The sequence below is a fragment of the Trichoderma gamsii genome, assembly GCF_001481775.2.
Source record: "Trichoderma gamsii strain T6085 chromosome Unknown Scaffold_11.2, whole genome shotgun sequence".
In the NCBI taxonomy this organism is placed as follows: domain Eukaryota; kingdom Fungi; phylum Ascomycota; class Sordariomycetes; order Hypocreales; family Hypocreaceae; genus Trichoderma; species Trichoderma gamsii.
The window spans coordinates 778,354-804,929 of record NW_020171348.1 but is presented as its reverse complement, the minus strand read 5'-3'; the positions used below and the strand labels follow the sequence as shown (position 1 = coordinate 804,929).

The 26,576-nt window shown below is 50.3% G+C and overlaps 6 protein-coding genes across 6 annotated transcripts; 1 reads left to right on the top strand and 5 right to left on the bottom strand.

Moving 5' to 3' along the window:
- Nucleotides 1-84: 84 nt before the first annotated feature.
- On the bottom strand, nucleotides 85-2,398 carry TGAM01_v204160 (lysyl-tRNA synthetase; the record flags this gene model as incomplete). The annotated part of the gene is made up of 9 exons (XM_018800712.1): nucleotides 85-382; nucleotides 435-559; nucleotides 624-985; nucleotides 1,042-1,405; nucleotides 1,461-1,579; nucleotides 1,636-1,735; nucleotides 1,796-1,951; nucleotides 2,007-2,072; nucleotides 2,150-2,398. 9 exons carry the CDS (start codon nucleotides 2,396-2,398, stop codon nucleotides 85-87), a joined length of 1,839 nt encoding a protein of 612 aa, XP_018666177.1.
- A 979-nt stretch (nucleotides 2,399-3,377) lies between these two features.
- TGAM01_v204159 (hypothetical protein) lies at nucleotides 3,378-4,676 on the top strand (the record flags this gene model as incomplete). The annotated part of the gene is made up of 1 exon (XM_018800711.1): nucleotides 3,378-4,676. The coding sequence occupies one exon, from the start codon at nucleotides 3,378-3,380 to the stop codon at nucleotides 4,674-4,676; it is 1,299 nt and encodes a 432-aa protein (XP_018666176.1).
- Nucleotides 4,677-5,223: 547 nt separating this feature from the next.
- On the bottom strand, nucleotides 5,224-6,685 carry TGAM01_v204158 (isocitrate dehydrogenase (NAD) subunit 1, mitochondrial; the record flags this gene model as incomplete). The annotated part of the gene is made up of 3 exons (XM_018800710.1): nucleotides 5,224-5,308; nucleotides 5,367-6,385; nucleotides 6,653-6,685. 3 exons carry the CDS (start codon nucleotides 6,683-6,685, stop codon nucleotides 5,224-5,226), a joined length of 1,137 nt encoding a protein of 378 aa, XP_018666175.1.
- A 994-nt stretch (nucleotides 6,686-7,679) lies between these two features.
- On the bottom strand, nucleotides 7,680-10,279 carry TGAM01_v204157 (STE/STE20/YSK protein kinase; the record flags this gene model as incomplete). Its single annotated transcript, XM_024549360.1, has 3 exons — nucleotides 7,680-9,138; nucleotides 10,096-10,126; nucleotides 10,195-10,279. The coding sequence occupies 3 exons, from the start codon at nucleotides 10,277-10,279 to the stop codon at nucleotides 7,680-7,682; spliced, it is 1,575 nt and encodes a 524-aa protein (XP_024405945.1).
- A 1,372-nt stretch (nucleotides 10,280-11,651) lies between these two features.
- Nucleotides 11,652-13,313, bottom strand: TGAM01_v204156 (hypothetical protein; the record flags this gene model as incomplete). Its single annotated transcript, XM_018800708.1, has 2 exons — nucleotides 11,652-12,694; nucleotides 12,773-13,313. The coding sequence occupies 2 exons, from the start codon at nucleotides 13,311-13,313 to the stop codon at nucleotides 11,652-11,654; spliced, it is 1,584 nt and encodes a 527-aa protein (XP_018666173.1).
- Nucleotides 13,314-15,254: 1,941 nt separating this feature from the next.
- Nucleotides 15,255-20,915, bottom strand: TGAM01_v204155 (hypothetical protein; the record flags this gene model as incomplete). The annotated part of the gene is made up of 3 exons (XM_018800707.1): nucleotides 15,255-20,523; nucleotides 20,638-20,684; nucleotides 20,745-20,915. 3 exons carry the CDS (start codon nucleotides 20,913-20,915, stop codon nucleotides 15,255-15,257), a joined length of 5,487 nt encoding a protein of 1,828 aa, XP_018666172.1.
- Between the last annotated feature and the right edge of the window lie 5,661 nt (nucleotides 20,916-26,576).

Genomic DNA, 26,576 nt, shown 5'->3' with positions numbered 1-26,576 from the left:
ATTCTAGCCATGTTCATCAAGTTTTCATCTAAGGCAAATAATTTCGCCTCATTTTATTCAAATTTTCCCTCCCCTTTTTTGCCTTTAATTCGCAGATGTCGATGCCTCCTGGGCGACAGCAGGCTTGTCAGATGGGACGCTGTTTTGCTCTGGCTTCATGGTAGGGAAAGCCAGGACCTCTCTAATGCTGTAGTTGTCGGTCAAGAACATCATCATTCGATCAATGCCCATACCCCAACCACCGGTGGGAGGGAGACCGTGCTCGAGGGCCTTGCAAAAGGTCTCATCGACGCCCTGAGCCTCGTCATCACCCTGGGCCTTCTGTCGGGCCTGCTCCTCAAATCGCTCACGCTGCTCCGTGGCAACGTTCAACTCGGTGTAGCTATACTCTTTTTCAGTAACTAGGTCATCTTTCTCATGCCGAAATTACTTACGCATTGCAAATTTCCTTCTTGCAGACGAAAGCCTCGAATCGCTCGCAAAGGCCAGGAATGCTGCGAGAGCTCTTGGCAAGAGGGGACATCATCTTGGGGTGACCAGTGATGAAGGTAGGGTTAGTCTGTTCAGTGTTAGTCAAGATCGCAGACAAACCCATGTTTCTCGAATTTTTTGCAAGCACTTACGCATTGAGACTCCAAGAACTCTCCAACAAGGGCATCCAGCATGCGGGCGTTGGTCAAAGGAGCGCCGCACTCGACACCAGTCTTCTTCAGGATCTTCTTGAGGAACACATTGGCCTCATCGGTGTGGAGCTCGTCAGCAGGAGGGAACTTCTCGCCGACACACTCCTCCAGAGTGGAAATCATCTCAATTCGGCGCCATGGGCCCTCCCAGTTGATCTCGATTTCCTCGCCGTTGATGGTGTGGTACTTGGTCTTGTAAGAGCCGTGGATGTGCTTGACGAGGCCAGTAACAAGGCTCTCGGTCATGTCCATGAGGTCATAGTAATCGGCATAGGCCATATAGAACTCCAGAGTGGTGAATTCTAGAAAAAGGTCAGCGTTATTTCTAAATTCAAGAAGTCATGAAGTAAAAGCTTACCAGGGTTGTGGGTCAAATCCATGCTCTCATTTCGGAACTGTCGTCCCATCTCGTAGACTCGGTTCAATCCACCGACAACAAGCATCTTGAGGTACAGCTCGGGAGCGATACGGAGGAACATGTCCATGTTGAGATCGTTGTGGTGAGTAATAAATGGCTTAGCGGTGGCGCCACCAGCAATGGCATTGAGCATGGGGGTTTGCACTGAGATGAAATCCCGGTCGTCAAACCAGCGACGGATGTAGGAATCAACCTTGGCGCGGGTGAGGAAGACATTTCTGACATTGTCGTTCATCATCAGATCGAGATATCGCTGACGGAATCGCTGCTCGGGGTTCTTGAAGCCGTAGTGGTCATCGGGAATCTGGAACTAAGTCAGAGGGCGAATAGTTGTGGATCGCGCGATTGTAATGGCTTACCTGGTGCAAGCATGGTGACAGGAGGATGACCTCGACAGCGGCGATAGAAAGCTCGCCAGAGAAGTCGCCAGATCCCTGCTTGGTCTTGGGGTTGGTTCGGGTAGGGTAACCACGGATGCCTATGATGGGTGTAAGTAGGTATTCGCAAATGAAGCGAAATATTTCATCTACGAACCGATAATATCACCACGGCGGAGGTTGATGTGCTGCTCGTCAAACTCGGGAGTGCCCTCTTCGCGGTTGTCGGCCTGGGCAAGGACTTGGAGACGAGTACCCTAAAAGCTGTCAGACTGCGTGGCCTAGGCATATGTAAATATCCAGGCATAGAAGCGCACCTCGGAGCGGATATCGTAGAAGAACAGCTTGCTACCAGCTGACCGCTTCACGTAGACTCTGCCAGCCAGAGCAATCTTCTTGGTTGTGTCGGACTCGCCGTTCTTGAGGTTGGAGAACTCCTCGGCGAACTTGCGGATGTCATATGTAACATGGAACTATGGGATTGATGAGCAATCAACGGTATATTCGTCGGTATCAGTACGAGCGCACCTTGTGGGGGTAAGCCTTGCCCTGGGCATGGAGCTCGTTGACGGCTCTTGATCGAATCTCAAAGTACTGCATGGATATGCCGTGTTAGAAAAAATCCAGAGAATTCAATGGTCGCGCGACAAGATTCAATCGCATAAACATACCTGGTTAGGAGTGAGCTCCTTCTCGGAAGCCTCAGCATTCTTCTTGCCAGCGGCCTGCGCGGGCTTCTTGTCCTTGTTGGCAGCATCCTTCTCCTTCTTCTGGGCCTCCTTCTCACGGGCCTTTTGTAGCTTCTTGAGCTCAGTCTTGGAGACCATCTTGCCGGTGACCTCGTCAAGGTGCAGCTTGGAAACAGCGGCAGCGGCAGCGTCGACAGGCGCATCGCCGGCAGTGGGTTGCTTGTCCGCCATGTTGAATCGATTTATGGGCGTCTAGGGATGTCGGCGGAGTCAAATTGGTGGAATTGTCGTGACGAGGTTTGAAATATATAGAAACAGAAAAAAAATATCCGCTTTCGCACAGGCTTCTTCGAGTCAGAGCAGAAATCGGAGTCACCCCGCCATGCGACCAATGGAGGGGTCGGCGCCAGGGCAATTTTTTCCTTAAATGGACGGGAATTCAATTCCCCGATCCGGCCGATACGCTGCATGCCATTTACAGCTGAGCGTTTGGCCTGGGCTGGCTGGCATGTATTTATCGGGTTGAGTGTGAATTGGGAATGGTAAAATTCAAATAATTGAGTCATTCAATAATTATGAAATGGATATTGAAAAAATGATGCGTCGTTTGATTTGACGAATACAAGGGACATCTCGTCGCCAAAGACAAGTTCACTTATACCCAGGTAGAAAAATTGTGGACTAAAGACTGTAGGTGGTATTTGAGCATAGATCGAAATTAACAGAGAGCTTGCAGCTTATACGAGCCTAAAACCCCGCCATAAGTTACACTCTAGGCAGTTCCTCGCCTATAGATACCGCTGTCTCATCTAAATTTCTACATTGACGTAACTCTGCCCGCAAGTCGGCCGACGGTCCGTACACACCAACTCAGAAGCAGCAGATGCTTATCATGCTCCGCCAAAGCATTTCTTCCGGCGAATGCTACTCAGCAGAATAAGCAAGCAATATCAGTAGCTGATCCTATGATACTAATTAGCTTATTTGGGGGTCATGCTACTAAGATCTGCTTCGTATTGCTGCTAGCAGCGGCTAAATCACCGTATATCCCTAACCCATCCTCTAAACCACCACTTACATCTCCACTCAGTCTTACGCGCCTTTCAGTCTCCAGCTAAATACCTTAACTTCTCATCATGTTTTCACCTTCCTTTCACCTCTATAAATCTTTCCTTGACTACTTATAAGAAAAACCCGTAATTAATCCAACATGGCCCTCTCATCCCGAGCCTCCAAGCTCACAACCCCCGATCCCTCCTTCAACATCATCCTCGACAACTGGCACGCCAACTCCAACCCATCCGGCTACGTCAACCTCGGCGTCGCAGAAAACTACCTCATGCATGACTCCCTCTCAGAGCACCTGCACGCCAACCTCAAAGTGCCCACCTCGGCCTTCACCTACGGCGACTTCTGGAAGCGCGGCAGGACCGCCATTGCGCGCTTCCTCTCGAAGCATCTACACCCTATACATCCCATAAAGCCGGAGCATGTCGCCGTTACCAGCGGGTGTACCTCTGCAGTCGAGCATCTGGCGTGGGCTTTTGCCGATCCGGGCGAGCGTATCCTTCTCGGAAGGCCGTATTACGGGGCTTTTCCGAGTGATGCGACGCTTCGGACGGGGACGAAGTTGGCCTTTGTCGATTTTGGCGAAGATGATCCTCTCGGGGTGAATTGTGTCAAAAGATACGAAGATGCGCTCTTGGAAGCTCGAGCAAGAGGTGAAAAAGTCACCGGTCTGCTGCTCTGCCACCCGCATAACCCCCTCGGACGATGCTACTCCCGCAACGTCCTCATCGACCTGCTCAAATTCTGCAACAAGTACAAGCTCCATCTCATCAGCGACGAGATCTACGCCCTCTCAATATTCGAGAACAAGATAGACTCGGAACCCCCCGCAGAGCCTTTCCACTCCGTTCTTTCCATCGATCCCACAGGCCTGATAGACCCTTCGCTTGTCCACGTCCTCTGGGGCATGTCCAAAGACTTTGGCGCAAACGGTCTCCGCCTGGGCGCAATTATCTCGCAGCACAATGTAGACTTGATGACGGCTTTAGGCTCTGCAGTCTTATTCACCACAATCTCATCTCTCTCAGAGCATGTATTTGCCAATGTCCTAGAAGATGACGCCTGGGTAGAGAACTACATCAAGGAGAACCAGCGCAAACTAGCAGAATACTACGATTACATCGCCAATTGGGCCAAAAAGAACGACATTGTCTATGCGCCGGGCGTTAACGCTGGGTTCTTTCTCTGGGTTGATCTAGGAAGATCATATCTGAAACACCAGGACGATATCGCTGCCAATGCCATCAAGCCCGAGGATCTTGACAACGTCGTTATGAATGCCCTGCTGAAACACAAAGTCTTCCTCGCATCGGGGGAACGTTTTGGATCCGAGAAGCCAGGCTGGTTCCGTATTGTCTTTTCTCATGACAAGGACTATCTGGAAGAGGGCCTCAGCCGGATCGTCGCAGCAGTGACAACCCCTGAGTCTGCGCGTAATTGACAATCAATCGATCCAGACTCAATCATGCATATAAAAGTTGTATATCAAAGCCAACTAGAGCAGCTTATAGATTAGCAGAGTTCTCTCAGTGTGTAAATTCGAATTTGGATCAATATGGGTGCACATAGCCCATGCCTCTAGCCACTTCACAAAACAATGCTTCAAGCCCACATGTGATATCAATAATCATGTACTTGTAAAAAAAAAAGTCTATATATTCAGACTGCGGCCTTGCTCCATACGCTCATGTTAAAACATAGGTACACTCTCTTTTCCTCCTCCATTCTCCCCACCGTTGTCATTTTTCTCCACAATCGCCCTCCGCCTCCATACCATTTTATCTGGCCTTAATTTGTTTCTTGCCCTTTAATATATAATTCCAGCGACGCCGCTCCACATCGCCTTCTGTTTTCAAGGTCTGAGGTATCATTTTTTTTTTCCAAACACGCCTGGTCGGGGTAATGTGAGAAAGGTGTGGGATGTCGATAGTGGTCGTGCTAGGTGTAAAGTAAAGTATCTTCTTGCCTTACGGCTCCGTGTGAGGTATTTAGATGGTCTCCATGCGGTCAAGGATGGCCTTGGTGAACTCGTGGGTGGTGGACTCGCCGCCCATGTCGCGAGTGCGGACCTTGCTGTAGAAGATGTCAGTAACCGTCATATCATAGAAAGAATGGAAAGAGAGAAACGTACCCGTCGGCAATGACGCCGTAGACAGCCTTGGAGATGCGGTTGGCGTGGTCGTCAAGGCCAAGGTGTCTCAGGAGCATGCTGCCGCTGAGAATCATGGCAGTGGGGTTGGCCTGGTCCTTGCCCTTGATGTCAAGACCGACGTGACGGCAGCCGGGCTCGAAGACGGCAACCTCGCGGCCCATGTTGCAGCCGGGGACGATACCGGGGCCACCAACCAGGGCGGCACCAATGTTGGACAGGATGCCTCCGTACAGGTTAGGCATGACCATGACGTCAAACTGCTGAGGGCGCGAAACAGCCTGCATGGAGGCGTTATCGACAATCATGTCGTTGACCTCGAGGGTGGGGTACTCCTTGGCGGTCTGGTGGAAGGTGCTGCGGAACAGACCGTCGGCCAGCTTCATGATGTTGGCCTTGTGGATGCAGGTGACCTTCTTGCGGCCGTTGGCGAGGGCAAAGGCAAAGGCAAACTTGGCAATGCGCTCCGACTTTGCGCGGGTGATGATCTTGAGCGACTCGACGACGCCGGGCACGCTCTGGTGCTCCAGGCCCGAGTACTCGCCCTCGGTGTTCTCACGGATGATGCACAGGTCGACGTCCTTGTGGCGCGTCTCGTAGCCGGGGATGTTCTTGATCAGCGAGATGCTGGCGTAAATGTCCAGCTCCTGGCGCATGGCCACGTTGAAGCTCTGGTGGCCGGAGCGGCTGACGGGCGTGTGCAGGATGCCCTTGAGGCCCAGCTTGTTGCGCTTGAGCGAGGCGACGCTCTCGCGGAACGCCTCCTCGGTCCGCAGCGCGCTCTCCTCGACGCCGGACACCTCGATCTGCTCCCACTCGATGGGCACGTTGTCGGCCTTGAAGATGGTCTTGACGGACTCGGCAACCTCTCCACCGATACCGTCACCGGGGATCAGGGTCACGGTGTACTTGCCGCCGAACTTGGCGGGCTTGAAGATGTCGGACTGGACCGTGGCGAAGGATCGGCTGAGCTGCTGGGGCTGGGCAGCAGCGCGGAGGACCTGTTGGCGTTGATTGCTTGTCAGTCGCTGGTCCTCATGTTCAAACCTTGGAAGCAAAAAAAAAAAAAAACTCGCGAGAATCGCCTCGGTTTAAGCCACCAGCCCCTCCACCTCATCCGGGCGTATCCCCAAGAGAGAGGGAAAACCACTCTTTCGCAATGCATCGTATTCCATTGTCTTTCGCTTCCTTTCTTTTCCTCCCAGATTCGATCCCATTCTCAAACCCTCTTATCCATAAAAAGAGGAGAACAAAAGTAAACCACGTACCTGCGCGGTCCGGAGAGAGCTTCGCGACAACATCTTGGACACAGAAGAAAAGAGGTGCACGATCCAAAAGGATTCCCTATTCGACCAAAAGGGAAAAAGTATTAAAATTAGGAGAAAGAAGAGAGGAGAGTTTGCTTTTTACTTAAGGAAAAAGAGAGAAAAGAAGAGAGAAAGAGGAGAAGAGTTTCTTTTTTGGAACAGGTTTCATAAAAAGTCGCCCAGCGCCCCAAATTACCGCAGTGACCGTTTGATAGGCTCCGTACCAATTGATTGAGCCGAGCTCTTTTTTTCGGCCTGTGCCGGCGGCGCCGCCAGCAGGCATTTTTTTCGTTAATTTTTTTTTTTTCCTCTCAGCCTTCCATTGCTCCGTTTTTTAGCTGGAAACTTCGGCTCAAGGAGCGGAATGCGACGTCTTTCCGAGCGCAGCTCCGGGCTTAGCGCTGTTGCTTGTTCGGGACTAGAGCGCTGCGATGGGCGTTTTATCTGCCTTTATTGCCAAACTCGGTAATTCCAGCTCAACGTCATGTCGCTCACGATTCTTCTAATTTACGTTTACTACTACTACCCTGTTCTCCTCATATAATTCGCGTGTGAGCCATTATTCGAGCATGTTCATCAAGTCATACATTTGCAGAGCTAGTACTCAGCTACCTAAAATAATAAGAAATTCTATGGCTACTCCTCGTTCGGTTATACAACAATTGAAATCATGTAAAAGGCACTCCTTCTAACAAGTAATTTCCAGTCAGTTCCCATTCATTCATTCCCTTCATACCCAATTATCAGTGTCGTCGTCACTCTTACAAACGCATTCGCATCAATCATACCCAGCCTTCTACCGCCCAAGGGTGTCCTAGGGCTAACAGTCTCGTGGGCATATTTCTCTCGTCGTTGCTTTCATGCCCTCGTGTAGTAGAAGCTTACCTCAATTTCTTTTTTTTTTTTCCCAGTTCCCAGAAACAGTACAGTTCGTTAGTTCATTCAAGGCTATTCCGTACAAGAAAATCGTTCGTCTCTCCAACATCCACTACACCTCTTCCTCATCCAACGGCTCGACTCGAACCAAAATCTCCTCAAGCAGCCCCTCCAAAAAGTTGCCCACGTCACGGCCCATACCTACAGGCTCAGCTTTGTCGTGGTAATCAATCTCCTTGCAAACATGTGCTAGCTTATAGACAAGTTTACGAACTTTCTCATGAGAAGCCTCGGCTCGCTGCTGTTTGGACGACATTGTAGAGCCTTTCTGCACAGACCTATACATCTGTTGAAGGCGAATCTGCCGTCTCTTGAGTGCCTCCTCCAGGGCGGGAAAGATGACGTCGTTGAGGGCGTCAAGTTCCCCGTTTGGATTCGCAGCTGGGGGCGAAGGAAAGTTATCCAACATTCCTGAGGAATTTCCCTGTGATCGCAACGACGATACTGATGCCGATGGCCCATGCCCATGCCCATGCGCAACCGGAGGCGCAGCTGTCGACGCAGCAGGCACTCTGGATGCCGAAGTATGAGCCATAACCGGTGTCACCGTCCTCTTTTCAGTATTCTTAGGCGATGAGTTAGATACTCTGGACGCCGAAGTATGTGCCAGAACCGGCGTTACCGTTCGCTTTTCTGTATTCTTGGGCGATGAAGCAGATACTCTAGACGCTGAGGTCTGCGCAATGACCGGTGTCACCGTTCGCTTTTCAACGGTAGCCTGAGGCGGCGGTGGCTTAGGGGACGGGCCTCTATAAGGGGGGATTTCCGGCACATCGTAATGCGTCAACTTTGTGCTCGTTGATCGAGGTGAAACGCCATGAGCTGGCGGTACTGGTCTCTCAAACCCGGGAGGTATGGAAATGACTCGATGCACCGGAGCTGCAGGGGGAGGAGGCGAGGGTGTTGGTACAGGGTCGGGCAACTCTATATTCAGATTCAGAATTCCCATATCGCGCTGCAGCTGAGCCTGCAATTCTCGGTCATAATCTGGCGAGGGAGGCTCTGGCGCCGGGGCCATCACTGGCACTGGGACAATCTTTGGAGCCTTTGGTGTGGCACCTGAGAAGTCCCAGCTCGAGGTCTTTACGACGGGGCTAGGGGGTGCAGGAGCTGCTTTCGACACAAATCCGCGCTGCTGTACCGCGTGAGGGATCGGTTTGCGCTGAGGGCTCGTTTGCCGCGATGTTCCCGCGCTGGATGCATTGGCCGCTTTGAGAGTATCACTGGGCTGAAGGACATGTTCTGGTCTCAGCTTTGTTGGGCTTGATGGTTCGCGCCGCCTTTCGCCGTAATCGTCCGAGTTTTCAGAAGACCGCGTGGCTCTTGTGTTAGTAGCACTTGCACCGAGCGGATTGAGCTTACTCGGCCGGTTGACAACACCACCACGATCATTGACAAGCCTGACAGTGCCAAAGTCCCACATGTCTTCATTTACCCGCGTCCGCTCGGGAGGTGCGCTCTCGGGGATATCCCAAGAGTCCTCATCTTCCGTCTTGTGTGTCGCCGCCCATCTGCTATGCCGCTCAATCAACTCTGTAAGGTATGTAGTTTTTTTTGCCTTTCGAATCCATGGATGCCGCAGTAGGTCTCTCGCAGTCGGTCGTTCCTTTGGATCGCGCTGCAGACACAGTTCGACAAAATCTTTGAAGGCCTTTGTGAAATTTCCATCCAGCCTTGGTGGTGGATTCTTGGGAATGAGGAATAAGACCTTCATGGGGTGAATATCGGCGTAAGGAGGTTCGCCGTTTGCGAGCTCGAGAGCGGTGATACCGAGTGACCAAATATCAGCCTTGTGATCATATCCAGATTGTTTAATGACCTCCGGTGCCATCCAAAAGGGAGTTCCGACGAATGTATTCTTCTTTGTCATGGTTGCTGAGAGCTGGCCCGAAACGCCAAAATCAGCCAGCTTGACCTGACCGTTGGCCCCCAGCAAGACATTGGCCGCTAGCAACAGCGTCAGTAAACATACTCCCAAGGATTTTTGCAATGGTCGTGGCGAATCTATGAGCCCTTACCTTTAATGTCACGATGTAGCTTCTTGTCCGCGTGGAGATAGTCCAGACCCATCAGCAGCTCCCTTATGATGATTGCGATGTAATCCTCGCCCATGATCCCCGGCTTCATCAGGTCAGCACAGCTGCCGCCTGCGCAAAACTCCATGACGATCCATAGCTCTGCGCCCTTTGCATAGGATCCGTAGTATTTGGTCACATATGGCGACTGGAGTTCGGACAGGATGGCGATTTCCTGGATGATGTCTTCGACCTCGTCTTCGGCATTTTCAACGTCGATGATCTTGATGGCAACAGAGAGGCCAGTGCGTTTGTCGACTCTAAAAGGGCACAGGAGGACAAGTCAGCAAAAGTCGCCAGCAATCTCAATCAACCTCGCTAGAGAGAAGGGAAAAGATCACGAGGGAAAAAAGCCCGGCTCGATAACGCAGAACATGCAAACTCACGACGTACCCCTTGAACACCTTGCCAAAGCTACCACCGCCTGCAAGCACCACAGCATTAGGGACCACGACCAAGACAACTAGACAATCCCCCGACCAGCAAACTGACCAATGCAGTATTCCTTCGTGTACAGAAGCTCCGGATCCAGAGCCTCGTTGGCCTCGTCCGTATAGCGGGAGTGCGATTCCGCCATGGCGTCTGTGCTGGTATGTAATTCTCGTCACCGGCTCTGCGCTGCCGATGGGCGGGAATGTGAATGGGAGCGGCTACTTGCGCGTCCACCAAGAGGGCAATGTCGTCGCTGCGCGATCATAAAGCCATGCGCTCAATGATGGCTCGGCTCGCCGCGTGTGTGAGAGAGCGACAAAAGCCAGTTTTCGGTTTATGTAAACGGGAGTCGCAAGCCGGGGCGCGAAGCGGGCAACGGGCGTTGGTGCTTGATGATGCACGGGATAAAGGGCATGCGCTGGAAACGGCCGAATGTCGTATCCGTTGCTTGGAGCTGGCGGTGAGCCCCACCATGGGCCGGCACAAGCGCTCCCGCTGTAGGGGCAGGGCGCTGTGGTGCCTGCGCCCAGGGGCCTGCAAGTGCCTGTGGGTGCCTGTAGGGTGCCTGTCGCTGTTTTACAGGCGGCGATCCCGGCCGTCGCACCGGCAACACAGCTCGAGCTTGCTTATCGATCAGCCGTCAGCGATCAGCCATTTTGCCCAGCATGCTGTATACTTGTGCATATTAATAGAGCCAGCAATACAAAGGCGGCGACATCTCACAGGTTCAAGAGTCAAGACTCGGCAGCGCCATGTAGATTATTCGAGCAGTACCATTAACAATGACGTTGCGCAAACTGATCAAAGGACTAACCGTTGGTTGTCAGTATTGTAAACAAATGCCACAGCCAACGCCGCATCAAAACAAATCAGCTGGTCGCCCATTGTTTACGCCACCTTTTCGTGGGGTTTATTGCGGGGCAACGCCAATCGCAACCAGGGGTTCACAAGCGCAGCAAATGTGTCTGTTAGCCCTTCTTCAGCGTATACTACTTACTACAATAAGTGTACTGCTTGACTACGAATACAAGGGCGAATAGCAACAAAGGGCGAATGGCAAGTCAAAAACCATGGCTGAGACCTGTTGTTTCGCCAATTTCCCATGTCAAAAACACTTGCATTGTCTACCTAAAACAGCACAACGCGGTAGAGGTTGTGTTTCCAAGGGGTAAAGGGGAGAAGAAGAAAAATAAGCAGAAAAAGAAAGCCCTCAAAGAGCAATTCCCCGTTTGGTCAGGAGAACCAAGCGCATAACAGCTCCTCTATTTTACCAAGTCCCTCGTACTTCGTAATCAGCGGTTTCCTCCCTTATAAAAGCGGTAAATATGCCTAGTAAATCATCATAGAACCGGTTCGCCCGTGACGGGTATTTGTATCCCATTTTGTCTATATCAAGCAGATGCAGTCATCATTATCCTGACCACGCTGAATAAGCGTCATCAAGAGATCTGATCCGTTTCCGCATCTTATATATCGTCATTCGTCATTCAATAGTAAAAAAGCTGCCATCAGCGCCGTTATTCGTCCGTAATTAGCTCAATCATGACTGTCCCTTGCTTCAGGCCTGCCTCTTCAATGGTGGAATCCAGCGACTCGATAAGATCTTGTCCCTGGGGCATCTGCTTCAGCTCAAAAGCAATCCCGTCCTTGCCCTGCAGCGGCTCCGCCTTGAGCCATTCATATATCCTGCGAACAGGGTCCTGCAAATTGAAGCGTCGAATGATACGGCCATCAGGGTGTCGGAATTGGATGCGTGTCGTTGTAGAGGGGTTGTTGTCGGGTTCAGCATGAGGGTTTACGCTGGAGATCTGTGCAAATGGGCTCTGCGACTCTTGTTCTTCGGCCTTTTTAGCCTCCTCCTTGGTCAATGCATCAGGATCATGAACGCTCGGCGTCGATCCCGAGCCCGAACCTGAACCGCCATCCTGAGCTCCAGCCAAGCTGTTCTTGAGCGCCATCTCCAGCATCTCATCTTCCGTCATGCGATCCACGTCAATAACTTGAGGTTTCTTTGTCTGGGCTCTAGCAACCGGATTCTTGCTATTGGCTGCAAGGCTGTATCTGTCCAAAAATTCGGCCACCTCGGCATGGAACTCGTTGGCGTTAGGGAAGGGTTTCCCGCTCCATACTTTGACCTGTTCTCCAGTTCGAGGGTCAACTATGGAGACGTGAGGGTAGTTGTCTGGATTTTCGTGAGACCTGTTTGGGAAGTAAAATGTTATGTACTCCTCCGCATCAGGGTATTCTTTGTCCAGCTGCAAAAAAATGAAATTTTCGTTGACCAGCTCTTTCACAGCTCTGTCTTTCCAGATGTCTCGGTTGAGCATCTGGCAGCCAAAGTCACTCATGTCTTGTAGGTTGACCATAATCCATTTCTTGTCTTCCTTGCCCAGTGTACGAGCCTCATCCCATGATAGTCGAGACATCAGATCGTATGGTGGTCGGAACAAATCTTCCAGGCGCCTGGCATGGGCGGATGTAGTATCGTCATCGCCCGCGAGCTCGGCACGTCTCGTATCATCTCCCCATATCCGATGGCCGAAGGGGCCTCTGGATGAAACTATATTGAAGGATTAGAAACCATAATCATATAATTTTGGCTGAGCGCCTCCTTTATCAAACGAACGGTCGGACTTACGGGGCATCTGTCGCCTCCTTCTCAGTTGTTCCAAAATAGCTGAGCTCTCCTCTTCTCCCCAGGATGGGTCCGGCGCCACAAGCGTCTCTGTTGTCCGAGCGATAGGAGCCCTGACATTCCCGCCAGCTGGCCCCGATTCCTGGTATAATTCCTCCTGCAGACGCTTTGCCATGGCAGCATCTTCCTCTTCTTGTGCGTAGGCTGCAGCCTGCGCAGCGGCAACTCGCTCGTCTTCATCGGCTTCGAAGGCATCGTCGTCGTTGAATTGCATGTCGACATCGTCCTCTTCCTCATCATCACTAGGGATGTGGATCACCCCGCTGGCATCTTCCCTGCCAATGTTGGTTCTGGATGGTACAGGAGGGCGAGATGTCGAAGCGGTGGGAGGGTTGCTGGAAACGCCAGCTCCGACCAAATCAGGACTCTCGAAGAAAAGCTCGATGGCCCGCTGGTAGTCTCCTCCCGTGATCTCCAGGAAGCCTCGAGCCACATCGACGCTCGCCCCGGTAATGTCAGTGAAGTGCTGAATGCTCTCCTCCATGGCTGATCAAAGTGATGCCACAACGCCCCCAACCGGCTGAGGTATCCGATAGGTGCTAAGGCAGCTAGTGGAACGAGGGTCGAACTGTTCTCTTAGGACAGGAGCGCCAGAAGAGGTCGTCTTCTCGCCAGTAGGACCGGGTAGCAGGTGATGATTGAATGTCAAATGAGTCGGGGAACTGCAATAAATGCCGGTCAGATAGGACTAAGATACCGCCCCACACGCGCTGGGTAAGTTGCGGTAGTGCCCAGACACAGTTAATAAACGTATAGAATAGCAATGCGTCCCTAGCCAAAGGGATCCGAATGCTTTGAGAAGCGTGAATCTGGCTTGGAGCCCCTAAAATACTGGTGGCAAGCCGGGGTTCAGGGAAGCAGGTGTTCGAATCGCGCAGAACACTGAGGAAGGGTTGAAAACTGTCAGGTAGACGCGATAGCGATAGGTAACTGTCAGGCAGCTGGAGTGATAAAACACAGGCCGCATCGGCGCCACAGGCACCGCGAACATGACGCAACAGGAGCACCCCGCCATGGGACTTTGCGCAGGTACCTCCTGCAGGATCTCTTGCTGGCGGGTACCTGGAGGTACGTTGGAAGAGCCAATCGGCCGGATCATTCCTAGCGCCGTCATGCCGCAACGCGCCACATGATGCTTACCCTACGATTTGGAGGAAAAGGCAGATAAGCGAGCGTGATGCATTACCGGCATATCTGGATCTAGATTTCGTTTTTCTTTACTTGATGTGTGGAATTATCAGCGCGGTTGTTGGGTAAAGATCTTTTGATGTATGACTATAGTAGCTTCACCTACCCATACTAAGATTGATGTAATCCCAACGTAGATTCAATAGGTATTGGCTCACTCTTTAAACTTTTTTGAGAAGCTGAGAACTAGTAGCCCTAAGGGTGAAATTTTTCATAGCGAGGATGAATCATAATTAAATTAACAGCGTCTTCATGTATACTTCCTTCAAATTTCTGCAACTAGTAACTTTTACATCATGGCAATTAATCCGAGAGAACGTATCGTGAATGTGAAGAGCTTGGAATCATCTTCAACATATATCTCAAAATGATACCAGCGTCTGTCATTCAGATACATTCAACTGATCCCCTTGACTAAAACAGAGGTCTACAACGTCGTGACTATTACTTTACTCGCGAGTATTCCATATTATTAGCTCCATATGTCTACTTCAATCCTCCTTGTTCGGCACGGTATCTCTCAACTGCATCGTACTATTTCCGTTCAATTACTTTTTCTTCCTTTGGTCTTGGCATGCAAGGTATCGAAAAGCTTGTATTTCGTCTTTCTCTTCTTTCGAAGTATCGAAAACCTCGTATTTTGGCGCCTCTTGTTGGAATTGTAGTATTTCTCCCTCTTTCTTCTCTAGTCGTATTGTGCTCGAAGGTCTGATCATCGCGATTTTCGAATCAAGCAAGTACCTGGCTTCGGTAGGATAATATCATTTACTTTCTTGTTGGTTCTCCATTTTCAAAGTGTTGCCTATCATCAGGATGTTAGCCGTGATTTCAGTGACGGGATTAGAGTGCAGCGTGTTGTTGCAATGTCCTAGTTCTATAGCAAGCTGATAGCGTTAGTGTTTTGACCATGTTGGGAATGTGAGGATAAAGAATTGGTTAGTGGTAAAAGTTTCAAATGGCTGGAAGTTTCTAGACTTTAATCGAAGATACAATGAAGAGAGCCTTCGTCTGTCTTTTCTCTCTCTTTCAAATCATATCACATGCAACAAGTCATATTGGTTCATTTGTTTTTATATAGATAATCCATTTGAGTGGCTTCCTGCCATATTCGAATCCGTAAATACCTATGATCCTCAATATACATTTATATGAGGCTAACAGAAAAATAAAAACAACTTGTAGCAAGGTTTATAACGTAGCAAATCAATTCAACCGTCCTCATTCCAACTTCGTCTTCTTAGACACTAGCTTCCTGCAATTCCACCAATACTCTCTGCCAAGCCTTTTGAATCTCTGGATTGCGTTCTTCGATCTTGGCCTTGTTCACTGCCGCCGTAAACTCATCCAGTGGTGCAGTTGATTTTCCAAACACGCCGCTCGAATAAGTTAGGAGCGTCGCCGAGACCGCCTCGGCTCTCTTGAGTCGTTGAGATTCAATGCCAACTTCCGCCTTGTCAACATCCAAGCTGCTGAGATATGCCTGCAAGATACCGTCTCCATCGACTGAAGAGGGATCAGCTGCAGGCTCAGACGCCGCAAGATCCTTCATCAGATCAGTGACAGATTCATACCACACCTCTCGTTTGATAACGTTGAACTTCGGATCCGAAAGGAAAGTCTCAAGGGCCTTGATGATTTGATTTGCAACGGTATGGGCTCGTCTGTCTGACGAGCGACTGTATCCGCGTGCAATTGCCTCCAGTCCGTTCTTCGCAGTCTTGATGACAGTTTCCTCCTTAGAATCCACGTCCATCTTGTTCTCGTCCTTATAGTCCTCCAAGTGAGGCGTCACAATATCGATAATGTCTTGCAACATGTCAATGTTATCCGCCAGCTTCGCAAATCGCCACAGGCAGCGGAAAGCATGGACACGGTAGTCGTCGTTGTTCCGCTTTGCTTCGCGAATAACAATCTTCTTCATTTGGGCCGCAATGTCAGCATTGAATCTCCACAGAGATTGACCCTTCTCAACAAAATCAGGGAATGACTCCAGAAGCTTTTCCTTGCCGGGAAAAGTTTTTAGAGCGAGGGCCTTTTCAAAGACTGGCCATATGGCCTTCAAGTTGGCCTCTCCAATTGCGCCTGTAGTGTCACTGGCGCTGGCTACATCCGATACCATGGCAGCCACGGTAAAGGCACCAGTATGTCTCAGTGACCACTGAGTCGTACCCAAACAGCGTTCAATAAGGTTGACAATCTCTGGCACATAACGAACAACGGTTCGGTTGCTGCCGGAATGCTGCTCCCACACTTCTTGGAATACCTTGCCGGTGTATTCATCCACATCATGAGCACCAAGATAAGAAAATGGCAGTAAAAGCGTCTCCTGAGTGCTAAAGTGATCAGGGGAGACCTTTGCCAGAGAAACAATTACATCCGCAACTTTTTGACGGCGAGTCTCCTCTTCCGATTGAAGATAAAGATTCAACATGCGCTCCGAGAATCGCTGCTTGGCGCTGTCTGAGACGACTCGCATGATATAGGCGGCGGCGCGCGCGTAGGCTTGGCTGACTTCGTCGTTCTTGTCCAGAACCTGCTTGCCCAATAGTTCCAAAAATCGAGTAGACACAGATTTGATTTCATTCGTATGGCGGGTAAAGAGAGTTGTCAAAACTCTGCTGCAGCCAATCTTGGTAGGCATCCCAATGGCGGTCTTGATAGTTGCTTCAAGGTGTGGGGCGAGCTCTGCCATCACGTCCTCATCAACAAAGCGAAGGATGTTATCGATGGCTTCCGAGATGGGAGACGCATTAACCATTCTGGATCGCAATTTATCAATCTGCTCTCGACTGTCCTCGCCGACTCGTTGATAATAGTAATTGATTCGCTCAGGTTCAATGGTGCTCAAAAGTCCCAGAAGCTTGGGGATCATCTCCGGGATAAACGGCTTCAAGTGCTTACCGCCGTGTCGTGCAGTCTTGATGATTGTAATGATCGCAAAGGCTTGGACTTCTTGGACCGAGCTCTCTGCAGCTTTTTCAGAAAGCAAGAAAGGCAGTGCCTTCTGCATCATAGCATTGGCGGATGACTCGTGAGTTCCCTCTTCCAACTGTCGAGTAAGAGTGGTAGACAGGCCTCTGCAAAGTCTAAAAGCTGCCTCCCTGACGCTTCCCTTCACATCGTCGAGGACCTTGACAGCCTTTGTCCAAATGTCTCCATAGAACTTCTCATATTGGTGGAATGGGACACCAGTTAAAATGTCGGAAATGGCAGCACAGCTGGCTTCTCGCATTCTCCATTCTCGTCCTAAAATGCTCTTGAGGAGCTCTTCCATGATGGCGTTGAAATGGGTGTCCATAACCGTCTTTGGATCTTTCACCAACGCTTTCCAAATTTCGTTCATGGCTCGTTGAACATTTGTATTCGGATCAAATCGGTATCTGAAGAGTTTTGGATATATCTTGGGGTCGATCGCGGAGTCTGAGAGGATATTAGTGAGACCAAAGCGTCCGAATGCAGATCTTGTCGACCACGTAGCCGCGTTGTTTGCCAAAGACATGAACTTGTAAACAAGACCTTGGTCACCAACTTCGTTTGCGAGGTTGACAATGTCCTTGTAGGAGGAAACTGAGCTTCCCTCGCCAGTTGGTAGCGCTCCAGGCTCAAATAGCTCGGTTTCATGTTCCACTTTGAGCTGGGTGGTCGATCCAGTAAAGGCAGACACAAGGTCGTTGACCAAGGCGGCTTTGAGTTCGTTGTCTCCACGCTCGTGTACTAAATTCAGACCACGCGAGGCGGTTTCTTGGACGAGTTCGTCCCTTGAGCTGAGAAGACGCATGAAAGCGGCCTGTGCTTGCCGTAGGCGGGAAGTCACCTCTTTGAGATCAGAGCAGTATTGGACGATGCAGAAAAGCCAGATACCAGAAGCTTTCAGAAGAGATGGTTTGGTAGCCTTGCAATCTTCAAATAACTTGTCCAGGACACTTGTGAGCAGCTGGGTTCGGGCTTTGGCTTGGAAGTCGCGAGTTCGCCATTCCACATCCACCAGCAGCTTCACATAATCCGAATCCCAGCGAGCAATTGCAATGGTTATAGCATCGCCAACTGCAAATTGAACTTCAACTCTCTTGATTTCATGAAGAGCGAACAACGCTGTCAAGATGGCTCCAACTGGACCTTCTGACCATGAAGCTGGCGATTCGGCAAGTTCTGAATCTGGGATGCTCGCAGCTAGCATACCAAGCGCAACGATTGCTTTCTCATTTCCCTTCTTTGCTTTCTCAGAAAGCTTTTTGATAACATTGTCAAGGGAAGTATCTCCTTCTTTCGGAGGGATGGCAAGTTTTGCCAGCCATAGATGAGTGAAGGACTCGACCGCTGCGTCAAACAGAGATGGTACAACATTGTCCTCGACAAGGATACGAAGGGGATACTTCCAATCAGCCACGGATGCATGGTTGTAGAAAACGGATCGAGATGCCAGATGGCCATAGGCAACTATTGCTCCTTCAGCGGCGTTGAGATCTGGCCCAACTGCCGTTGTAGCTTTCTCAAACAAAGCATTGAGAGTAAGTCTCCAATTCTGAACCTCGTCAATGTCCACAGCCGGATGAGCTGCCAAGATACCAACAGCTCTCGCGCTCAATTGCCTTATCTCGGTCTTATTGGATTTAACAAGAGGCAATATGCGAGCGATATTGTTTTTGGCAAATTCTCCAACCACTCTGAATGGAGCGAGAGAAGCGACTTCGACAAAAGAGCGAAGACTCTCCTCTGCTATCGGAGCATCCTCGACAGAAGAGCCAATGAGACAAGCACTCAGAAAGATTTTTAGAAAACTCGGGTCTCCGTATCTCAAATGGACTCGCACCTTTTGGCGAGAGTTGACGCTTGTTTTGATATGGGCGTCAAGCGCCTGCATCCAATCCGGCTGAACGTTGAAGTTTTCAAGGGCTGAGAGAAATATCATTTGCTTGCAATATTGAATGACATGAGGAAAAGCGCGGATTGCATCGCCTTTGAAGTTGGCAAATACGCTGTCATTAGGTCGGACTATTGCCCCGTGGCCAGCCTCAGAATCAGCTTCGGGTTGAAGTTCGGAAGCAATGTGGAAGTACTTGAGAACCATCTCGCGCCAGTCGGGTAGAACTGGAGCCAACTCGCTGTGGGCATAGTAGGTCCACGGATCCAGACCCTTTTGTCCTTGTTCAATGACATCGCTTCTCTCGTTGGGACGACCGGCGATAGCCATAAAGTTTATCCAGCGAGCATCAATGTTTGTGAATGAAAGACATTCATTGGCCCACTTGACAACTGCATGGCGAGTGCTTCGTACAGCGGGCGCTTTTTCAGTAAGAGACATGTACTTAAGGAGCATGCTCCTCAACTTCGAGTCTTCATCAGCAGTATGCTTGGGGATATTTGATGTCAGGCTTGAGAGTGCTCCATCAATGTTAACCACGGCGTCATTGGTAGGATCCTCAGACAGCGATTGGAAGAGCCAGCCAGCCAAGTCAACTCGTGCTTCAAAAGGCATAGCAGCGGAACGCGCGAGCATTCCGATGGTTTCATAACCTCTCGAGCGAAGTTGGGTCTCATCGTGAGATATTTGCACCGGAACTGGCCATCCTTGTGACTCGATATAGCTTTGCATACTCTTAATGAGGTTTGGACCGATCGAGAAGTCTTTGTTGGACGGGCCTACTTGAGCAACCCATGACAGAAATTGGAACAGAGCTTTGTGCAACTTTGTTCTTTCCAGGGAGCTCGACGGCTGGAGTGCGTCTGTGGAAGAGTCTTGTCTGAAAGCTGGCAAAAAGTCCAGCTTGACAACATTCATGATGTGCTCAGACATTGACGTAGCAATAGCTGACTTGGAAAGGAGGGTAAGAATTCGCGTGCGATAGGCAGCGGGAAGCCGGGCATGAGCTTCGAACAATCGCTTGACCAAGTCTTCATTATCAAATGAGACTGATGTTCTCTTGATTATTTCCTCTGCTGAAGAGGCCACCCTTGTGTCGGGGCTTGAAGAAGCATATAAAGCCGGAAGGAATTTCTCCTCGTCCGTAAAGGCTGCGCTGGCGAGGAACGTGACTATTTTGGCTCTCAGCTGAGAGACATTCTGGAATATCTTCACGGTTCCGGCGCCCTCGACAGAGAACAAGGTGATCTCTTCTTGAGAGAAGGTGGGGTTTGACTCCGCAAGCGTCTTGCTTGGAGTTGGAGGCCGCAAACGCAAGAAGATGGACAGCATCTTGGCGAGATACTTGGCGTCTGCCTCGTCTTCTAATCCGATAGAAGCTCTCAAAGCTTCATCGTCCTTGCTTCCGCGTGAAGGTAGACGGACATCAATCAGAAGTTGAAGAATGATGTTGAAGAATGCGGGTGCTCTGCTTAGGCCCTCGTCCTTTGAACAACCTCGTAGTGCAATGGGAACTAAGGCTTGCCTGTTATCTTCATCGAGGCGACTCAGACTGTGCTGGATGAATGGCAAATCAAGTTGCTTGATGACATTGGAGTCATTTGACTTGTACTGCTCGAGTAGAGCTTTTACGGGAAGAACGACACTGCCGGAAGTTAGCAATGAATCTCGACTAGATATAAAACCAGCAGAGAGGAGATGGGAGGAGAAGGGAGGAAATAGGAGGAGAAGAGGAGAAGAGAAAAAGAAGCTACTGTACCTTGGAGGCTGGATAAATGTTCTCAGCCTTGCCAAAACTTGGATAACCTAAAGAACTTTAGAAATCGAGACCAGTAATATGGCTGATGATCAGCGAGGAAGCCTTACCTTGACTCGTACAGAGGCATGACTGCTGTCTGCCTTGAGAATGACGGGCGCCAAATAGCGGCCCAAAAGCTCACAGAGCTTGTCTTCGACGTTTGCAACGCTGAGAATCTTGAACTCGACGCTGTCTATCAACTGCAGCTCTCGCTGCTCAGGAGTAGGTGTGGCCGTCATGACTGCAGATGTCTCAGAGCTGTGACTTGGAGCAGGGCCAGACGGGCTAGTAGCGTGGGGGAAACTCAAATGCTTGATAATACAGAGAAGAAAGGAAAAGAAGAAATGCAAAAAACGACCAATATCACGGCTTAACAGTACGTATGAAACGGAATTCGAAAAGTTGGAGATGAAAATGTGTTGTGGTGGAAGAAGGAACGTGGAATTTGCAGAGATGGAAATGCTGGGGGGAGAAAAAGGTGATCTGGGTAGAGGGCTTGAGGCTCCCGTCAGTGCATCATCACTTTAGGCCAACGTCGCTGTCGTAACGAAGTAAACAATGACTAAGCAGCCAGGTGCTGCGGAACACGTGAGGTGCAGCAGGGGCATTTTCAAATTCCTGGGCATAGGTTGGTAGGGAGACGCAGGAGATTTGCTACAGCATTGATTTTCACAGGTCCTATTCGGAAAAATATTTGCATTTGGGCATAGATATTGCAGCTACGGTGCTTTAGTAACTGCTGGATGTGCTGGCCCAAGCCACAGCATGTCCCAGGCCAGGGTTGTTGCGAGATCTACCGATCTCTTCAAGCCAAGCCAATTCTGTACCTGCTTAGTAGCGTGCGGAGTACGTACATGCGGCCATAAAGAGAGGCCGTATTACAGATGCTTTCAGTTGCTCTAGGCACATGTAGTCTTCTGCAGTGTACATTGAGATGGTATGGGGCGTGCTGCAAAGACACATCGTCAAATGATGCCTCCTTACAGCATGTTTGGCTTTTTGCATCCTGAAGGGGCTATGCAAGCTGCTGTTTGAATTATCCAACCTCTCCCTACATCCTCTGCGGCGGAGCTTCCGTATTGAGTACTCTCGCTGTAGATGTGCTCCGTAGAGGTGCAGCATCTAAATGTACTTGCGAGCACGCCAGTAACGCAGTTATCTCCAAGAGGAATCACCGGGTGAAGTCAGTAATGCAGACCTGTCAATTAAGGGATAAGATTTCTCTTAAACGCGCATTGGTAGAAACCTAAAGTAGGTAGGGATGGAGTGTCTATACTATGACTTACTCTTCTTCTTCTTCCAGCCCAATTCGGGATTCGGCGAGTAACGTCAGCCATTTCCCCAGGGTTACAGTTCCAACACCGTCCAAATAACCAAGCGAAAGAGCGGAACAATCGGACAGTAAAACCAATAGGACAAGAGGGCAAAAAGTTCTAGTGTGACGGCGGCAAACTGTCAAAACGAAGTGGGACGCTGGGTACAGTAGGATTTTTCTCAAAGCGAATACTACTGCTACTAGTCTTTGCAGGGCAGCTTGCAAAGTCCTAGCTCATACTACTATCTACGGCGTAAACTTCAATTCGCTCAACGGCAAGCAAACCACTACCGCAAGTTAGACTCTATCATATGCATTGTGCATAGTGCCGGATCAGGTAAGCTGATAAAATTCTTGCGTGCGTAGGGCAGGAGGCCGAGGTCATTGGATGCCGAGAGAGACCCACGACAAGTCGTCCAATGGCAGCGGATTTTTTCCTCTCTCTTTTCCCAGTTGTGACCCACGGGCGACCGAGTTCACGATGTGGTGTATGAAAAGCTTTTGCTAACTAAACATTCATTAGGTCGTGAGCCCCGCAGTATAGAGACACGCCTCACCAACGTTCTACTCCGAACGGAAGACAAAATTAAGAAGGAAAAATAAGTTGCATGCCGGCCTAGCGGTGATAGCAGATGGTGGCTACTACGCACGTCGGCTTTTGGCTATTGCTTTTGCCTGGAAAGCTGAGGGTCCAGCTACATTCATCAGTTGCTATGTCAATGCTCTCCGAAACGCGGTGAAAGAAGTAAAGTCGGCGGCTTTAAATGAATAGTATTTTGCACTGAGCTGACATGTAGCATTGGCCGCCTATAGTGGCTTTTTCTCAGCTGGAAACAGGCAAGCAAAAACATTGCAGGGGTTTCTGGTGATCCATGCAACCAAGGAGCGAAAACTGCGAATCCCGCCGACAATAAGCCCTGTAGTATCGTACATAGTACGTCATACGTATCAGATCATTTTTCTCTTGACGCGGGACGCACTTATAATATGGAAAGAAAAATCAAATATTAGGCAACGAGGCCCTGTCTGTACTCGTCGTCGTGAACGCAATGCCGTCATGACTATTATAGGCCGGTAAGAACCATGGCGGTTCCTGGACGAGGGGGCAAAGACGTCGAAAATCGATTCGAATTGTCAAACGCTGACTGGCTAAAGCTCTTGTCCTCTAGAAGGATAAACCTGGCCCCCCCTACGAGGTAGCATCTCTGCGGCCACACGGTCAAACTGCTGCAGGAGAGGAGCCAGCTCCCATGTCAAAAGACACCACCAAACCAACAGCACTACCTACCTCGCAAGGTTAACCCACCGGCGGCGGGCATCCAGATACCTGGAAACGTTCCTCATTGGGGCTTTGAGCAGATGGTGTTGTGCAGGAGTGCCACTCCTTGATTCGGGCTCCCCCAACCAGCGTCCGCCAAAGCCCTGCAGTTCGAGAGAGGCGACAAGGGGAGGGGCGTCTCTATGGCGCGCTGAGCGGCCGGGGGTGAGGAGGGGTAGAAGTGGTGCCCTGTACGATCGTGACGGGTCAGAAACAAGATCCATAGGCGGGATGCACAGGCTGGATACCACATGGCAGACGGGCCTGCCTCGGGCATGGCTTATACTGTAGGCCTAGGAGCTCTGCTGGAGAGCTAGGAAAGCTGCTGGAGAGCTCGCGATGGAGGTTCCCAGGAGCTTGTTCTTCGGCGAAAGACAAAGTTGGCTGGGCTTTGGCTCTTGTCACAAGTGATCTGTGCCGGAGCACTGCTGCTTGTAGACACTCCGTACCTTTTGTACGCCTGCATGCAATCTCCCTTGTCAGCGTTCCGAAGCACGTAATCATGCAGGGGTGCCGTACCGACGCAGCTGATGGCGAGAGATGCTCCCGTCTATGTACTTGAGTCTCCAAGACGAGGCCCGGGTCGATCAACAAGAGACCGCATTTGTCGCGAAATGCGACGGCAGTCTCGGCGCAAACGAGAAGAATCCCATGCCTGCGTATCAACGAGGACTTGCTCGTGGCACTGGCCGATGAGAGGAAAGCCCGGGATGCAGCATTTTTTTTTTCTTTCCCTGCTAGGGGGATCCCATGGTTCCAGTATGTTTGAGAGATGTGACGAGAGGCTGTAATACGCCCGCTGGCTCCATGCCGATGCTCCTGTGTGCAGCGTGGTGCTTAAGGGCATCAGCACAAAAAGCAGGGAGAAAATGCCATGCTGAGTTTTACAATGCGTTGTTGATAAGCAGCTTGGCCTTGGAATATCTTTATGCAAGGGAGTTTGGTGTTGAAAGATGCGCGCGGACGTTTGTTCCCTCCCTCCCTTTCGACAGCCAGCCCTGATCTTGCGGCGATCGGTACGTACCGAAAGTACATGGAACAAGACGGCTACCAGCATCACCATCGCCGCTGCAAGGCACCAGGGGTAAAGACTGAACACATGAACACAAATTCAATAGTCGTTTAGCGCCAAGGTATTCATTTTGGAGGGCGCTTGCATGAGGTACGGGTATTAATTAGCTATTCACGTGTATCTGCGCAGAAGCTGATTCACTTTAATTTACACAAAGCATCTTTGTCGCGTTACAATATTGATCTGAGACTTTGTGCCAGGGACCTGGAGAACGAGATGGATTGGGTGGTATTTGTGTGGGAAGTATTTCGTGGCCTCAGTCGGTTCCTCGGTAAACAGACTGCAAGATTATACTGAGACATGACTGTTGCATGTGCATTGGCTAGAGTTGCGTGTAGACCCTTGTTTAACTTGCAATCCGCGCCATTCTGTGCTCTGCAGAGGCCATAGCAGTACCGCTCAAAGTCTCACAATAGTATCAACGCAGTAAACAGTCAGAGTATGCTGGTATAACAAGACCTCACGTACAGTTGTAGAACTTGTCAACGTACTAAGGTAGTTCAAGCCTCAGCAGACTTCTGCTGATTTTGACTGTCAGATCTGACAATTGAGCCAGATACAGTCCAACTCCCCCGCTTGTGGCCTGCATAACCGGAGCCCGACTAGAACTGGGCTTTACCGGTTCCGGACTCTCCTCTTTATTCAAACTGTGCCGTTTGGTTTTCTCTTTCTTTCAGCTTCCAAAGGTTGCTACGCGGTCCAAGGTCCACTGACAAGTGCCTCCTCTCACAGCCAGTCAGAGCCGCAAACAGGGAGATGCCGGTGCCCCAATGCGTGCACTATCCAAATCGCCACATGGGTAGAGGCACTAGACAGAGACCATCTGTGGATGGAGTCGACTTTGGTAGCTAGTGACACGCCGTCGGACAGTCCGCTAGAAAGCTTCAGAGTGCTTAGTCCTTAGGGTGAGAGATCACGGGCTTTTGATGGGCGATGGATCGTGGCACGGTATGGGGACAGTGTTTTTTATAGCAGCTCGCTCTACCTTCTTGTAGAGCCAGCGTAGAAGAGCAATCGTAGGGGCTTGTAATGCTTGGCTGTTTCCGGTTGCTTGGTGGAGATGCTTTCTTTTGGCACTGAGAGAGACAGTAGGGCTACCTGAATGGAAACGGTGCATTGCTTGCCGCATGTTCCGCGATGGAAGGGAGACAATCGTGGTACTGGAAAGGTAGTTCTTTGTTTCTTCGACGACTGATGCCTTGCAAATGGCCCTGGCCAGGACCTGATGAACTCATCTTTGCGGTCTTGCGGAGGGCATGGAGCCTCGCAGTGGTCAAAGCAAAAGTAAGAGAAGACACTAGCTGCTTCATGGGTCAAGTCATCGTCCAAACAAAGCCAAACTCGGCAAGCAGCTGCGTCTCTTATACTCGTATTTGCGCGGAACAAGGCGAGTAGCAGGGAGGCTAGGACTCAATGCGTTTCACGTCTACCTGGTAGGTACATCAGGCTTCCATGTTCTATACAGTACTCAGCTTGGCGATGCGCCACCAACACTCACTCAGCACTCTACGCTTGTGTAGCGCCCACCATGGCCGAAAACCTCTCCGTTTCGACCCTTGGGTCCCCAATTTTCAATGTCCAGAGCCATTGAGACCAAGACTATGGGCGCCACTCGCCGTTTTTCTTCCGCACACGCCCAGAAACAGCGCCCACAAGGTTTTTTTGCGGACAAGAATGAGCCAGGGCTTAGTTAGGAACTTGCTCAGTTGCTGAGAACAGAGCAGACCAGAGCAGGATGGCGGCAGGGCTTCAGAAGAGTGTCCAAAAGAGTGTCCAAAAGAGTGTCCAAAGTAGATGCGAATACCTACGTCAGAAGAGAAAATAAGAATAAGAAGAATAATACTCACAGGGTGTCACTCCCTTGCTCCTTCCTTCCTTCCTTCTCCTCTTCCAACAGCGTTATTGTCTCTTTCCGTCCCTTTTGCGATTACACAGCAGTTGATTGATTGATTATTGATTGATTAATTGGTTGTGTACTTCGTCCCGTCATCATCTTTTCCTGCGATCTCCGCTCCTGATCTGATCGTTTCTTGGATCTGTTGTCAACATCGCCGCAAAGCACCTCTTTACTTGGTTGTTTTTGCTAAATATCGCTACCGCTGCTTGTTCCTTTGTCTACTTAACACTCGTCTGTTGCCTCACAACCTTTACTCGTTCTCATCAGCTATCAGCTGAAAGGAAGAGCTTGAGCTGCA